Source organism: Oncorhynchus clarkii, chromosome 12 (assembly GCF_045791955.1).
Source record: "Oncorhynchus clarkii lewisi isolate Uvic-CL-2024 chromosome 12, UVic_Ocla_1.0, whole genome shotgun sequence".
Classification (NCBI taxonomy): domain Eukaryota; kingdom Metazoa; phylum Chordata; class Actinopteri; order Salmoniformes; family Salmonidae; genus Oncorhynchus; species Oncorhynchus clarkii.
The window spans coordinates 59,633,306-59,648,880 of record NC_092158.1 but is presented as its reverse complement, the minus strand read 5'-3'; the positions used below and the strand labels follow the sequence as shown (position 1 = coordinate 59,648,880).

General features: G+C 41.9%; 1 protein-coding gene across 1 annotated transcript in view; it reads right to left on the bottom strand.

Moving 5' to 3' along the window:
* Positions 1-15,575, bottom strand: part of LOC139422492 (probable phospholipid-transporting ATPase IA) — a 186,676-nt gene that overhangs the window by 101,421 nt on the left and 69,680 nt on the right. The window contains 5 exon segments of the mRNA XM_071173654.1: positions 369-508; positions 1,132-1,233; positions 5,921-5,967; positions 6,217-6,266; positions 10,438-10,520. Coding sequence (XP_071029755.1) covers positions 369-508; positions 1,132-1,233; positions 5,921-5,967; positions 6,217-6,266; positions 10,438-10,520 — 422 coding nt within the window.

Here is a 15,575-nt window from a genome sequence, read left to right as displayed (position 1 = left end):
AAGGAGATTGAATCTAAAACGAGTGTATCTTGGTGTGTCCCTAGATCAATCCCTTTCTGGAGACCTGATTGCTGCTAAAATCCTTCCTAAAATGGCGAACAAATTGAAATGTTTATATCGTAACACTAGATATTTTAACATTAAAGTTAAGAAACTGCTTGTCTCAACTTTGATTCACATAGGGTTGAAAATGTGAAGAAATCTGTGCTAATCTTTTACCTGGTGGTGGAGACCTACAGGATTATTGTGGAGATAGGGGAAGATGGTGATTGGTGGATAGGGGTTAGTATGGGGTTAGATGGGGACTGATGTGGTGTGTGTGTGTGTGTCTGTGCGAGGGCGAACGGGCATGTGTGTGTGAGACTGACCTTCTCGATAAGCTCATAGCTCTCCTCCAGTTTGAGAGTTCGGTTCTGCAGGGCGCTGGCGGCACCGTGGAACACCTCCAGCCACTGCTGATAGGATGACTCGCTGATCTCAGCCACAGCAAAGCATAGAGTACGCAGCCCTGAGACATAATGGACAGACAACACACCACATCAGTCCCCATCTAACCCCATACTAACCCCTATCCACCCTCTTCCTCTATCTACACAATAACCGTCACTTCTCAACTCACCCGAGTAAACCCAGAAGGCTTACATAACCTAATAATTACACAACAGGTGTCCACTTATGGCGACACATGCCATTACTTTGCATTTCTCTTCAATTAAATAATTTAAAAAATATGTGGTTTATAAGCTGCAGAAACTAGAAATATGCAGATTTTTCCACAGGGGAAATGTTTAATGCAATTCTGCCAACCTCTCACAAGAAGGTAGTATATCTATAGAGGTAAAGCAATGCAATCTAATAAAATATTAAGTTTGAATACAGAAATGCATCCTTCCTTCCTTCCTTCCTTCCTTCCTTCCTTCCTTCCTTCCTTCCTTCCTTCCTTCCTTCAAGTAATCAAATAATCGAGTGGATCAGTGAAAGTAAAGGGGTAGGAACATTGATTAAACCTATCCAATCACTTACAGATCTGTGCTTACCTCAAGGAAAAAGGAAGGAAGAATGCCTTTCTCAACTTTTTCTAATAGGTCCTATGTGTGTTAGGTAGACAGGGGGAGCTGTTCCCTCACTCACCCTCGGTGGCAAACTGCTCCAGGTGTTTAAGAGTGATCTCTTTATACCTGGAACTGTCGGCCAGACGGTCGTAGACCACCGTGTCCTGTTGGAAACAGCACAGTCATTACATATACTGTCTGGACAGCCAGCAAATAACTGCCATGTAAACAAACCACCATGTAAAATCACTAGATACCAAACACCAGTGATGTATGTTTGGGATGGGCAACTTTGTTGGGGATGGGAGCCACAAAAAAATCTGTACCCCCATATCCATACCCACGCATGCAGTCAGAGCCTTGCCTTTTGGCACACCTTGCCACGGGGCGTAGAGAAAAGGTTGTACTTTCACATATTTGTCTTTAGAATAATGATTTTGTGTAGTTATTGTCAAAATGATGAAAATAGTGGGCCATTTTAGTCAACTAAATGCCCTTTCATTTTAGTCCCATCACATTTTGACTACCTAATTAACCTATAGTAAACATATATCACTGCACAAACATACATAGCCTGGTCCTACCAATATGTTTCTCTGCAAAACATCTTATCACAAGATTCTCTTCCAAACAGCCAAATTGGCAGAAGAACACATTGTACCCTTGACAGGGTTCCATACAAACATTTTCCCCTGGTGGCACCGGTGCCACTCACATTTTCAGTTGATGGCAGCACATGATTTGGTCACACCAATTTTCCCCCTCAGCATCACACAATAGAAACCATGTGGAATGAAGCCATTCGCAGTGCTTTAGACTGTGTTATAGACTACTGAGATTATAGGCTATTCAAGAAAGCAAGAATGCATGATTCAAGATATTTTGATGTGCAACCTAAACTAGTGATAGTCATGAATTGTGGTTTGACAATAGGGTATTCTTGATATATTTTACTGTTAAAATAGGGCTCCAGAATTTTCAATAGAGATGAATTTGCCTACATCTTTATGTGTACTAATATCATAGGTACATGTATTTGTGGGCTAATTCACCACATGAGGAAGTGAAAACTCAAAACACATTAACTCGCTAACACTAAATAAAAAACACTTTTGGGTGTGCAATTGTGAATTTTCCGCGCTTTGTATCATAAAGTGATATCAAATATCTCAGTTGTAAAATGGTTGCTATTGAGCTCAATATTAAGAGATGAAAATTTTTAAAAAAAATATACCCACAGAAAGCTGAGAACAACAGTTAGCTGCTTCCAAAGCTGTTCCCACAATTGGATTTTGAAACGTTATACAATCAGAAGCCTTTTTTCTCTCTCCTGGTGCACATTGGGAGAGGGAAAGAGAGTGGTTCGCGCATCACAGCAGCAGCCCCCAATAAAACAGGCCCAGGGGCCTGGCAGCAGACACTTTCATGACAGGAATTGTGAGGATAATGCACTTAGTTTACTTTTTGACAAAATCATGTTTTTAGCCACCCAAAAAATGAGGCGTTTTGAAACTTTGAGAGAGGTGACCATCTAATGGATGTCAACGTGGGCCAGCATCCCTGTGGAATGCTTTCGACACCTTGTAGTCCATTCCCAGACAAATTGAGGCTGTTCTGAGGGCAAAAGAGGGTGCAACTCAATATTAGTGAAAGGTGTTAGTAATGTTTTGTACACTCTGTGTAGATGTATGTCTATGAATAGATGTTCATGAATATACAGTACATTCAGAGTATTCAGACCCCTTGATTTTTTCCACATTTTGTTACGTTACAGCCTTGCTCTAAAATTGATTACATTTTTTCCCCCTCATCAATGTACACATTTTACCCCATAATAACAAAGCAAAAAACGTTTTTTCTTTGGTGTGCAAATCTATAAAAAAAATATATAATAATGAAAAATCGCAAATATTCACACCCTTTACTCAGTACTTTGTTGAAGCACCTTTGGCAGAGATTACGGCATCGAGTCTTCTTGAATATGACGCTCCAAGCTTGGTAGACCTATATTTGGGGGGTTTCTCCCATTCTTCTCTGCAGATCCTCTCAAGTTCTGGCAGGTTGGATGAGAAGAGTTGCTGAACAGCTATTTTCAGGTCTCTCCAGAGATGTTCGGTCGGGTTCAAGTCTGGGCTCTGGCTGGGCCACTCAAGGACATTCAGAAACTTGTCCCGAAGCCACTCCTGCGTGATCTTGGCTGTGTGCTTAGGGTTGTTGTCCTGTTGCAGTGTTTACCAAACTTTTTATAGTCCCGTACCCCTTTAAACATTCAACCTCCAGCTACCAGGGTCAGTGCACTCTCAAATGTTGTTTATTGCCATCATTGTAAGCCTGCCACACACACATACAATACATTTATTAAACATAAGAATTAGTTTTTTTCAGAACCTGGCTCGTGGGAAGTGACAAAGAGCTCTTATAGGACCAGAGCACAAATAATAATAAAATAATCAATAATGTTGCTCTTTGTTTAACCATCTTACATATGAAACCTTATTTGTTCATAGAAAATTGTGAATAACTCACCACAGGATAATGAGAAGGGTGTGCTTTAAAGGATGCACATAACTCTGCAATGTTGGGTTGTATTGGAGAGTCAGTCTTAAATAGTTTTCCAGACACAGTGTAGTGTACACACAGCCTGTATTTAGTTTTCATGCTAGTGAGGGCCGAGAATCCACTCTCACATAGGTACGTGGTAGCAAAGGGCATCAGTGTCTTAATAGCGCGGTTTGCCAAGGCAGGATACTCTGAGCGAAGCCCAATCCAGAAATTTGGAAGTGGCTCCTGATTAGATTCCATTTTCACAGAACTGCTTGTTGCAATTTCAAGAAGCTCTCATTCAGATATCGGTAAGTGGACTGGAGGCAGGGCATGAAAGGGATAACGAATCCAGTTGTTTGTATCATCCGTTTCAGGAAACTACCTGTGCAATTGCACACTCAACCCACTCAGGTGCTTCGCTTTATCATATTTGACATTGTCCATAAGCTTGAGTTCATTTGCACACAACACAAAAAATCAAACAATGATGGAAATAACTGTGTTGTCGTCCTTGTTAAAGCAGACATAGAAGAGCTCCAACTATTTAACCATAGCCTCAATTTTGTCCCGCACATTGAATATGTCCTTGGCCCCTTGATAATCAGCGCACTTCTGAATGTTGTAAAAGCGTTATATGGTTGCTGCCCATATCATTGCATAGTGCAGAAAATACACAATAGTTCAGGGGCCTTACTTTAACAAAGTTAACCATTTTCAATGTAGTGTCCAAAACATCTTTCAAGCTGTCAGCCATTCCCTTGACAGCAAGAGCCTCTCGGGGGATGCTGTGTTGTACCCAAGTGGCGTCGGGAGCAACTGCTTGCACGTGCTTTACCACTCCACTATGTCTCCCAGTAATGGCTTTTGCGCCATCAGTACAGACACCAACACACCTTGACCGCCAAAGTCCATTTGATGTCACAAAGCTGTCCAGTAAAATATCCTCTCCCGTTGTCCTGGTTTCCAGAGGTTTGCAGAAGAGGATGTCTTCCTTAATTGACCCCCCATAAACGTAAAGGACATACAATTGAAGTTGGAAGTTTACATACACCTCAGCCAAATACATTTAAACTAAGTTTTTCACAATTCCTGACACTTAATCCCTGTTTTAGGTCAGTTAGGATCACCACTTTATTTTAAGAATGTGAAATGTCAGCTTTTATATCTTTCATCACATTCCCAGTGGGTCAGAAGTTTACATACACTCAATTAGTATTTGGTAGCATTGCCTTTAAATTGTTTAACTTGGGTCAAATGTTTTGGGTAGCCTTCCACAAGCTTCTCACAATACGTTGGGTGAATTTTGGCCCATTCCTCCTGACAGAGCTGGTGTAACTGAGTCAGGTTTGTAGGCCTCCTTGCTCGCACACGCTTTTTCAGTTCTGCCCACAAATGTTCTATAGGATTGAGGTCAGGATTTGTGATGGTCACTCCAATACCTTGACTTTGTTGTCCTTAAGCCATTTTGCCACAACTTTGGAAGTATGCTTGGGGTCATTGTCCATTTGGAAGACCCATTTACGACCAAGCTTTAACTTAACTGATGTCTTGAGATGTCGCTTCAATATATCAATATATACGATCTTTGTCCCCATGTGCGATCTTTGTCCCCATGTGCAGTTGCAAACAGTAGTCTGGCTTCTTTATGGTGGTTTTGGTGGTTTTGGAGAAAAAGCATTCCAGGTGGAGCTGGTTGAGAAAATGCCAAGAGTGTGCAAAGTTGTCATCAAGGCAAATGGTGGCTGCTTTGAAGAATCTCAAATATAAAGTAGGTCTGTCCAAACTTGTCTGGTATTGTATGTCTAAGCCAACCCAATAGTTAGACAGCAATTATACTGCAACTATACTAATTCAGTCCTTTTTCTATAGATATTTGAAAGGGGGAGGCATTTCAGTAGCTTTTTTTAATCTCTCCTGCACATGTTCCAGTTTTGCCTTTTAATTACTATTATCACATTGTTCTGTCTCTTTTTGTGTGCAAATCAATAAACAAAAAAATGCCAGTGTAATAAATAATATGATGTGTGTCTAACAATGTGTCTGATCCCGATATCAGACCTTTTGTCTGCTACAGATTTTTTTTTTACATTTGGAGGCGAAGCAATAAGGGAGAACCACTTGACACCACCGCTGTGCTGTGGTAATGATGGTCTGTCACATGCGTTGCCATGGAGAGAGACAGACGGAGAGAAAATGTAAGAGAGGGGGGAGGGGGATAGAGAAAGAGGCAGAACGAGAGAGAGGGAGTGAGAGACAGAGAGGGAGAGAGATAGAAAGATTGTCCCATTGACAATTTAGAATATTATTATTTTAATTATGTTAATATTGTAAATGAATAATTTCCATGATGACTGACATCCTCTTCCTAGTGCTGAGAGAGAGAGAGAGAGAGAGAGAGAGAGAGAGAGAGAGAGAGAGAGAGAGAGAGAGAGAGAGAGAGAGAGAGAGAGAGAGAGAGAGAGAGAGAGAGAGAGAGAGAGAGAGAGAGAGAGAGAGAGAGAGAGAGAGAGAGAGAGAGAGAGAGAGAGAGAGAGAGAATGCAGCCATCACAGTGTTGATGCTATGGCAGCACATTATCCTGAGCAAACTGTTAGTTCAATGCACTGAAATGAAGCCGTACCTGGTGAACTCTAGAACATGGAGCAGTTCGTACTTCTCCTCGACTCCCAGCTGATAACAAAATGGCAGACAGACAGAGAGACAGACAGTCAGTGTACTTTAAGAAACTCATTGACTCTAAACTAGAATTCCTTTGCCACATTTCCTTCTATGAAAGTAACCGATCGCTACCTTATTGACCGTTGTTTAATCTCCCTTAATTGAACTAAACAGAGCTTATCAGTCAGCCTACCCAGCTCGGATGCAGAGAGTAAAGAAGTTAAGCTAATTTAATAAATGTCCTTAATTGTCGAGACCACCAGGTACAATTGGCGATGATTAAACATGCGTGGAGAGGCTTTCGAAGGCCTAATAAAGGTTAAGGACCTAGACAAATGTCTTGTAAACTTTATACTCTGGAGTAAAATTAGAAAAAGAGCTTAGGCATTGTGCCTCCCCACCTCCTTCCTAAATGCAATCATCAGGTTAGCCAATTAAAGGGATCAAAGCGCCAGGGCGCCCTTAGGTTAGAGGAGGACGTATTCACGAACGCCATCGTGTCCATGTAATCTAATTGAGTCTAATTTAGAAGAGTCGTTTATTTTCCATTACACGGCCAGTGCGTGTAAGTATAATATTTCTTTTTTTCTCCAAATACTTTTGCCAAACTTGATTGAGCTTGCCAATGGAATGGTCCCCGGAGTACAAACCCTACCCATCTGGCGCTCCAGGGAGGCTCAGTCAACTGCTCAAAGTAGGGCTCTATGTATTACATTATGTGTATTATAGTGTACTGAATGTGTAATGTTTATGCTGATCTCACAAAATTCATTTCCATGTAGAGTGCCAGAAAGAATTCACACCCCCTTTTCCACATTTTGTTGTGTTACAGCCTGAATTTAAAATGTATTAAATGTAGATGTTTTGTCACTGGTCACTTTGTCACTACACACAATACCCCATAATGTCAAAGTGGAAGAACGTTTTCTTTAAAAAAAAAAAATTTAACAAATGAATTCCAAATGAAAATCGGAAATGTCTTGACTCAATAAGTATTCAACCCCTTTTTTACAGTATGGCAAGCCTAAATTTTCTTTAAAAGTCACATAATAAGCTGTTTGAACTCACTCTGTGTGCAATAATAGTGTTTGACATGATAACTGTACCCCCCTCAAACACATTTATCTGTAAGGTCCCTCAGTCAAGGAGTGAATTTCAAACAGAGATTCAACCACAAAGACCAGGGATGTTTTCCAATGCTTCGCAAAGAAGGGCACCCATTGGTAGATGGGTACAAATAAAGAAAAATCAGACATTGAATATCCCTTTGAGCACGGTGAAGTTATTAATTACACTTTGGATGGTGTATCAATACACTCAGTCACTACCTAGATACAGGCTTCCTAACTCAATTGCCGGAGAGGAAGGAAACCGCTCAGGGATTTCACCATAAGCCCAATGGTGACTTTAAAACAGTTACAGAGTAATGGCTGTGATAGAAAACTGAGGATGGATCAACAACCTTGTAGTTACTCCACAATACTAACCTAATTGACTGAGTGAAAAGAAGGAAGCCTTAAAACCTCTTAAGGAGGCTGTGAATTTTTTCAGCATTTTGTTAAAAATCGCGCAAAATTTCAACGTCCTGCTACTCATGCCAGGAATATAGTATATGCATATGATTAGTATGTGTGGATAGAAAACACTCTGAAGTTTCTAAAACTGGTTAAATCATGTCTGTGACTATAACAGAACGTGTGTAGCAGGCAAAATCCCAAGGAAAACTGTTCACAAAAAACAACAGAAAAAAATCCCTCCGCCAGTCTCTGTATTGTCTATGGCAAGGGAAAATAGATAGCGACCAGTTTACAGTTCCTACAGCTTCCACACGATGTCGCCAGACTTGGCAATTTGGTTGAAGTTAATCCTTGGTGAAATGAGGAATAGGCACTTCCTGTCGTCGAGTACACCGGGGGAAGTTATGGAAGAGAGAATATGGACCATGATTTCAAGACTTGCTGCTATTGAATACAGATCGCCCCGTGATCAATTTGATCGATTATTAACGTTTACTAATAACTAAAGTTGGATTACAATAGTAGTTTGAAGTGTTTTGTCAAAGTTTATAGGCAACTTTTTTAATTTAAAAAAATGACGTTGCGTTTTGGAAAGCAGTTTTTTCCTGGATCAGACGGGCTTCATAAATTGACATTTTGGGTATATATAATCGAAAAAAAGACCCAATTGTGATGTTTATGGGACATATAGGAGTGCCAACAAAGAAGTTTGTCAAAGGTAATGAATGTTTTATATTTTATTTCTGCGTTTTGTGTAGCGCCGGCTACGCTAATTCTTTTGTTTTACGTCCCCTTCAGGTATTTCGGGGGGTTGCATGCTATCAGATAATAGCTTCTCATGCTTTCGCCGAAAAGCATTTAAAAAATCTGACATGTTGGCTAGATTCACAACGAGTATAGCTATAATTGAGTACCCTGCATGTGTGTTTTAATGAAAGTTTGAGTTGTATCGAGTACTATTAGTTGTCACTCTGAAATTTCCGCTGATGTTGATTCCTGTACAGGGACAGCAGCCATAAAAGGTAAACAGAATACAAATATTACTGTTTGCAACAAGGCACTAAAGTAATACCGCAATAAATGTGTTAAAGCAATTAAAAAATTAAGCATAATGGTGGCTGCATTATGTTATGTGCGTGCTTGTAATCATTTAGGACTAGGGAGTTTTTCAGAATAAAAAAGAAACCGAATGGCGCTAAGAACAGGAAAAATCCTAAAGGAAAACCTGGTTCAGTCTGCTTTCCACCAGACACTGGGAGATTAATTCACCTTTCAGCAAGACAACAACCTAAAACACAAGGCCAAATCTACACTGGAGTTGCTTGCCGAGTTACAGTTTTGACTAAAATCTTTGGCAAGACCTGAAAATGGTTGTCTAGCAATGATCAACAACCAACTTGACAGAGCTTGAAGAATTTAGAAAATAATAAATGGGCAAATGTTGCACAATCCAGTTGTAGAAAGCTCTTAGAGACTTACCCAGAAATACTCATAGCTGTAATCGCTGTCAAAGGTTCTTCTACAAAGTATTGACTCAGGGGTGTGAATCTATCCATTTTGTCCATTTTGAATGCAGGCTGTAACGCAACAAAATTAGGAATACAGTGGGGCAAAAAAGTATTTAGTCAGCCACCTATTGTGCAAGTTCTCCCACTTAAAAAGATGAGAGAGGCCTGTAATTTTCATCATGGGTACACTTCAACTAAGACAGACAAAATGAGAAAAAAAATCCAGAAAATCACATTGTAGGATTTTTAATGAATTTATTTGCAAATTATGGTGGAAAATAAGTATTTGGTCACCTACAAACAAGCAAGATTTCTGGCTCTCACAGACCTGTAACTTCTTCTTTAAGAGACTGCTCTGTCCTCCACTCGTTGCCTGTATTAATGGCACCTGCTGTGCATATTCTAGTCTAGAGCGAGTTGTATATTTTAACTTGATAAATGTATTATATCTTTTTTTTTTTGGGGGGGGGAGTATGTTTGGAGTGGGTGGGGGGGTATTTTTATTATTGTATTGCCCTTGTAACCCAATAAAAAAAAAAAATGTAAAAAATAAAAAAAATTGCACAGAAGTGATTACCACCATACAATGTATAGAGCCATGAGAGCTACAGAACTGAAGTGAAAGGCACAATAGGATTGCGTTCATTGTCAGAACATCTACCATAGAAATAGAATCACTAGAATGGATATTCCATTTATTTTTTACCCCCTCTTTCTCCCCAATATCGTGGTATCCAATTGGTAGTTACAGTTTTGTCTCATCGCTGCAACTCCCGCTTGGACTCGGGAGAGGCAAAGGTCGAGAGCCGTGTGTCCTCCGAAAACACAACCCAACCAAGCCGCACTGTTTCTTGACACAATGCCCGCTTAACCCAGAAACCAGCCACACCAGTGTCAGCGGAATCACCGTACGACCGTGTCAGCGTGCATGTGCCTGGCCCACCACAGGAGTCGCTAGAGTGCGATGGACACGATGGACACGATGCTGGGCCAATTGTGCGCCGCCCCATAGCTCTCCCGGTCGCGGCCGGCTGCAACAGAGCTTGGACTCTGGATCTCTAGTGGCCCAGCTAGCACTGTGATGCAGTACCTTAGACCCCTGCATCACTCCGGAGGCAGGGGAATTCTATTTCTATGGATTCTACTGCATCTACTCACCGCTTTTATGATGACACAGTCTGGGGTTCTACCAGAGAACACAAAGCCCAGGTTCGCCGCTGCTCTCACCAGAGCCCCCTCGTCTGCAGAATCAGAAGAGAACCCAAGGAGAACCCAAGGGAATGTTGTGAGATGAGAAGTGCACCAGAACAGCAACACCAGTATCACATTCATTTTATTTTAGAACTACAGAGGCATGTGATGCCAACACTAAAAAGTGCTGACCAAGACAGTTGGTGTCAAACTAAGCAGTAGTAAGCACTTGAAAGAACATGATCCTCAGATTTCATTTTGCTTTAGACCTCTAAAATGATCAGGCAGTTGTTTACGAATGAGTGCTACAACTACCATTTGTACATAACGCTAATTCATCAAGACATACTTTAGGTACAAACAAAGCTGTAGTACAGGTTATACTGTAGCTCGCATCTAAACACTTATTTATTTATTTTTTTATTTTATTTATTATTTTATTTATTTATATTTTTTTTATTTTTTTATTTTACCTTTATTTAACCAGGTAGGCAAGTTGAGAACAAGTTCTCATTTACAATTGCGACCTGGCCAAGATAAAGCAAAGCAGTTCGACAGATACAACGACACAGAGTTACACATGGAGTAAAACAAACATACAGTCAATAATACAGTATAAACAAGTCTATATACAATGTGAGCAAATGAGGTGAGAAGGGAGGTAAAGGCAAAAAAGGCCATGGTGGCAAGGTAAATACAATATAGCAAGTAAAACACTGGAATGGTAGTTTTGCAATGGAAGAATGTGCAAAGTAGAAAGGCTTAAGGGTGAGAAAAACCTTTCTGCATGTTGTTTACAGTTAACTTAGCTAGCTCTCTATTTATGACTACTCTCCATCCCCACACAGCTCCTTAGCTGGGTTGTGTTCATTAGGCACCAAACGGAAGAAGACTAACTGAAACAACAAAACGGGGAGGAACCTATCCAATAATAAATACTTGTTTTCATTTTCCATTTTGATACGGTGTGGACTAATGAATACAACCCTGGTGTATTTGTTCTGCAATTAAGTAAAATATTTGTAGATATTGTCAAACTCTACAGAGTAATTACATAGGGTAAAAAGAAAGAAGCTCATAATAGTGACATTCTCTCCATTCATAACAGTTTTCCTCTTTTTGTCTTGATCACAAAGGAACGAGGCCAGAGAGGGGAATTCACTCTTGATTAGCAACAAAGGAACGAGGCCAGAGAAGGGAATTCCCTCTTGATTAGGAACAAAGGAACAAGGCCAGAGAGGGGAATTCACTCTTGATTAGGAACAAAAGAACAAGGCCAGAGAAGGGAATTCACTCTTGATTAGGAACAAAGGAACAAGGCCAGAGAAGGGAATTCACTCTTGATTAGCAACAAAGGAACGAGGCCAGAGAGGGGAATTCACTCTTGATTAGGAACAAAAGAACAAGGCCAGAGAAAGGAATTCACTCTTGATTAGGAACAAAGGAACAAGGCCAGAGAAGGGAATTCACTCGATTAGGAACAAAGGATCAAGGCCAGAGAAGGGAATTCACTCTTGATTAGGAACAAAGGATCAAGGCCAGAGAAGGGAATTCACTCTTGATTAGGAACAAAGGAACGAGGCCAGAGCGGAGAGGTTCTGCAGATTCACTGAGGTAAGCGTCACTTTAAAGAGATCAAATGAACAGGCTGTACTTAGAGGAGCAGATCAAAGGAAGAGGAGGATTCAGAGGACATGACCTATTTCCGTAGGTCATGTTCATTAGTGTGCAATGTTTCAAAACGTACAACGGAACACAAACATGAGCGGCACAGGGTTCTACAGTGCGACCATTTAACTTGCATATGCACCTAAATATGGTACCTGATTTTTTTTGGGAGCACCAGATGGTAATTGTTGCAATGATAACTTAAAATAAATCAAATTATATAATTTATAAAGCCCTTTTTACATTAACAGATGTCACAAAGTGCTTATATAGAAACCCAGCCTAAAACTGTAAACAGCAAGCAATGCAGATGTAGAACCACGGTGGCTAGAAAAAACTCCCCAGAAAGGAAGGAACCTACTTCACTTAACTGAGCGCAGATTCATGACCGACATGCTTGCACCAAAACTACAAAAACAAGCAGCACTGTCCTCTTACATTTCTTTGTGTGCTCCTACATTTTTCAACTTAGGCGCACACGTGCTCCTTCTAAAAAAGGTCAGCCTAGAGCCCTGCGGTACTTATTGGACGAGTCCAGGTGGTCCCTCAGTGTTTTAGTGCATTTTCTTCCGCTTGGTGCCTAATGAACACAACCCTTTACCACTTCAAAACATCTAGCCTTGGTGGATCAAAGCATATGAAAGTCAGATTGACCTTGTCTAAGATAAAGGATATCGGGCTTAATGTGCACCCTTTTACCCTCACTACAGTCCCTGGTTCAAATCCAGGCTGTATCACTTCCGGCCATGATTGGGAGTCCCATAGGGCGGTGCACAATTGGTCCAGGTTTGGCCGTGGTAGGTCGTCATTGTAAATAATAATTTGTTCCTGACTGACTTGCCTAGTTACATTTAAAAAATCGATTGTTCTGTTGTTTGTTCCACTACCGTCCCGTCCCAGTGTCTCTCTACCGTCTTCAAATCAAATCAAATTTTATTTGTCACATACACATGGTTAGCAGATGTTAATGTGAGTGTAGCGAAATGCTTGTGCTTCTAGTTCCGACAATGCAGTAATAACCAACGAGTAATCTAGCTAACAATTCCAAAACTACTACCTTACAAGTGTAAGGGGATAAAGAATATGTACATAAAGATATATGAATGAGTGATGGTACAGAGCGGCATAGGCAAGATACAGTAGATGGTATTGAGTGCAGTATATACATATGAGATGAGTATGTAAACAAAGTGGCATAGTTAAAGTGGCTAGTGATACATGTATTACATAAAGATGCAGTAGATGATATAGAGTACAGTATATACGTATACATATGAGAAGATGAATAATGTAGGGTATGTAAACATTATATTAGGTAGCATTGTTAAAAGTGGCTAGTGATATATTTTACATCATTTCCCATCAATTCCCATTATTAAAGTGTCTGGAGTTGAGTCAGTGTGTTGGCAGCAGCCACTCAATGTTAGTGGTGGCTGTTTAACAGTTTGATGGCCTTGAGATAGAAGCTGTTTTTCAGTCTCTCGGTCCCAGCTTTGATGCACCTGTACTGACCTCACCTTCTGGATGATAGCGGGGTGAACAGGCAGTGGCTCGGGTGGTTGTTGTCCTTGATGATCTTTATGGCCTTCCTGTGACATCGGGTGGTGTAGGTGTCCTGGAGGGCAGGTAGTTTGCCCCCGGTGATGCGTTGTGCAGACCTCACTACCCTCTGGAGAGCCTTACGGTTGTGGGCGGAGCAGTTGCCGTACCAGGCGGTGATACAGCCCGACAGGATGCTCTCGATTGTGCATCTCTAGAAGTTTGTGAGTGCTTTTAGTGACACGCCGAATTTCTTCAGCCTCCTGAGGTTGAAGAGGCGCTGCTGCGCCTTCTTCACGATGCTGTCTGTGTGGGTGGACCAATTCAGTTTGTCTGTGATGTGTACGCCGAGGAACTTAAAACTTACTACCCTCTCCACTACTGTTCCATCGATGTGGATAGGGGGGTGTTCCCTCTGCTGTTTCCTGAAGTCCACAATCATCTCCTTAGTTTTGTTGACGTTGAGTGTGAGGTTATTTTCCTGACACCACACTCCGAGGGCCCTCACCTCCTCCCTGTAGGCCGTCTCGTCGTTGTTGGTAATCAAGCGTACCAGTGTTGTGTCGTCCGCAAACTTGATGATTGAGTTGGAGGCGTGCGTGGCCACGCAGTCGTGGGTGAACAGGGAGTACAGGAGAGGGCTCAGAACGCACCCTTGTGGGGCCCCAGTGTTGAGGATCAGCAGGGTGGAGATGTTGTTGCCTACCCTCACCACCTGGGGGCGGCCCGTCAGGAAGTCCAGTACCCAGTTGCACAGGGCGGGGTCGAGACCCAGGGTCTCGAGCTTGATGACGAGCTTGGAGGGCACTATAGTGTTAAATGCCGAGCTGTAGTCGATGAACAGCATTCTCACATAGGTATTCCTCTTGTCCAGATGGGTTAGGGCAGTGTGCAGTGTGGTTGAGATTGCATCGTCTGTGGACCTATTTGGGCGGTAAGCAAATTGGAGTGGGTCTAGGGTGTCAGGTAGGGTGGAGGTGATATGGTCCTTGACTAGTCTCTCAAAGCACTTCATGATGACGGAAGTGAGTGCTACGGGGCGGTAGTCGTTTAGCTCAGTTACCTTAGCTTTCTGGGAACAACAGACTGGGATAGGAATTGATTGAATATGTCCGTAAACACACCAGCCAGCTGGTCTGCGCATGCTCTGAGGGCGCGGCTGGGGATGCCGTCTGGGCCTGCAGCCTTGCGAGGGTTAACACGTTTAAATGTTTTCCTCACGTCGGCTGCAGTGAAGGAGAGTCCGCATGTTTTGGTTGCAGGCCGTGTCAGTGGCACTGTATTGTCCTCAAAGCGGGCAAAAAAGTTATTTAGTCTGCCTGGGAGCAAGACATCCTGGTCCGTGACGGGGCTGGTTTTCTTTTTGTAATCCGTGATTGACTGTAGACCATGCCACATACCTCTTGTGTCTGAACCGTTGAATTGAGATTCTACTTTGTCTCTATACTGACGCTTAGCTTGTTTGATTGCCTTGCGGAGAGAATAGTTACACTGTTTGTATTCGGTCATGTTTCCGGTCACCTTGCCCTGATTAAAAGCAGTGGTTCGCGCTTTCAGTTTCACGCGAATGCTGCCATCAATCCACGGTTTCTGGTTTGGGAATGTTTTAATCGTTGCTATGGGAACGACATCTTCAACGCACGTTCTAATGAACTCGCTCACCGAATCAGCGTATTCGTCAATGTTGTTGTCTGACGCAATACGAAACATATCCCAGTCCACGTGATGGAAGCAGTCTTGGAGCGTGGAATCAGATTGGTCGGACCAGCGTTGAACAGACCTCAGCGCGGGAGCTTCTTGTTTTAGTTTCTGTCTGTAGGCAGGGATCAACAAAATGGAGTCGTGGTCAGCTTTTCCGAAAGGAGAGCGGGGCAGGGCCTTATATGCGTCGCGGAAGT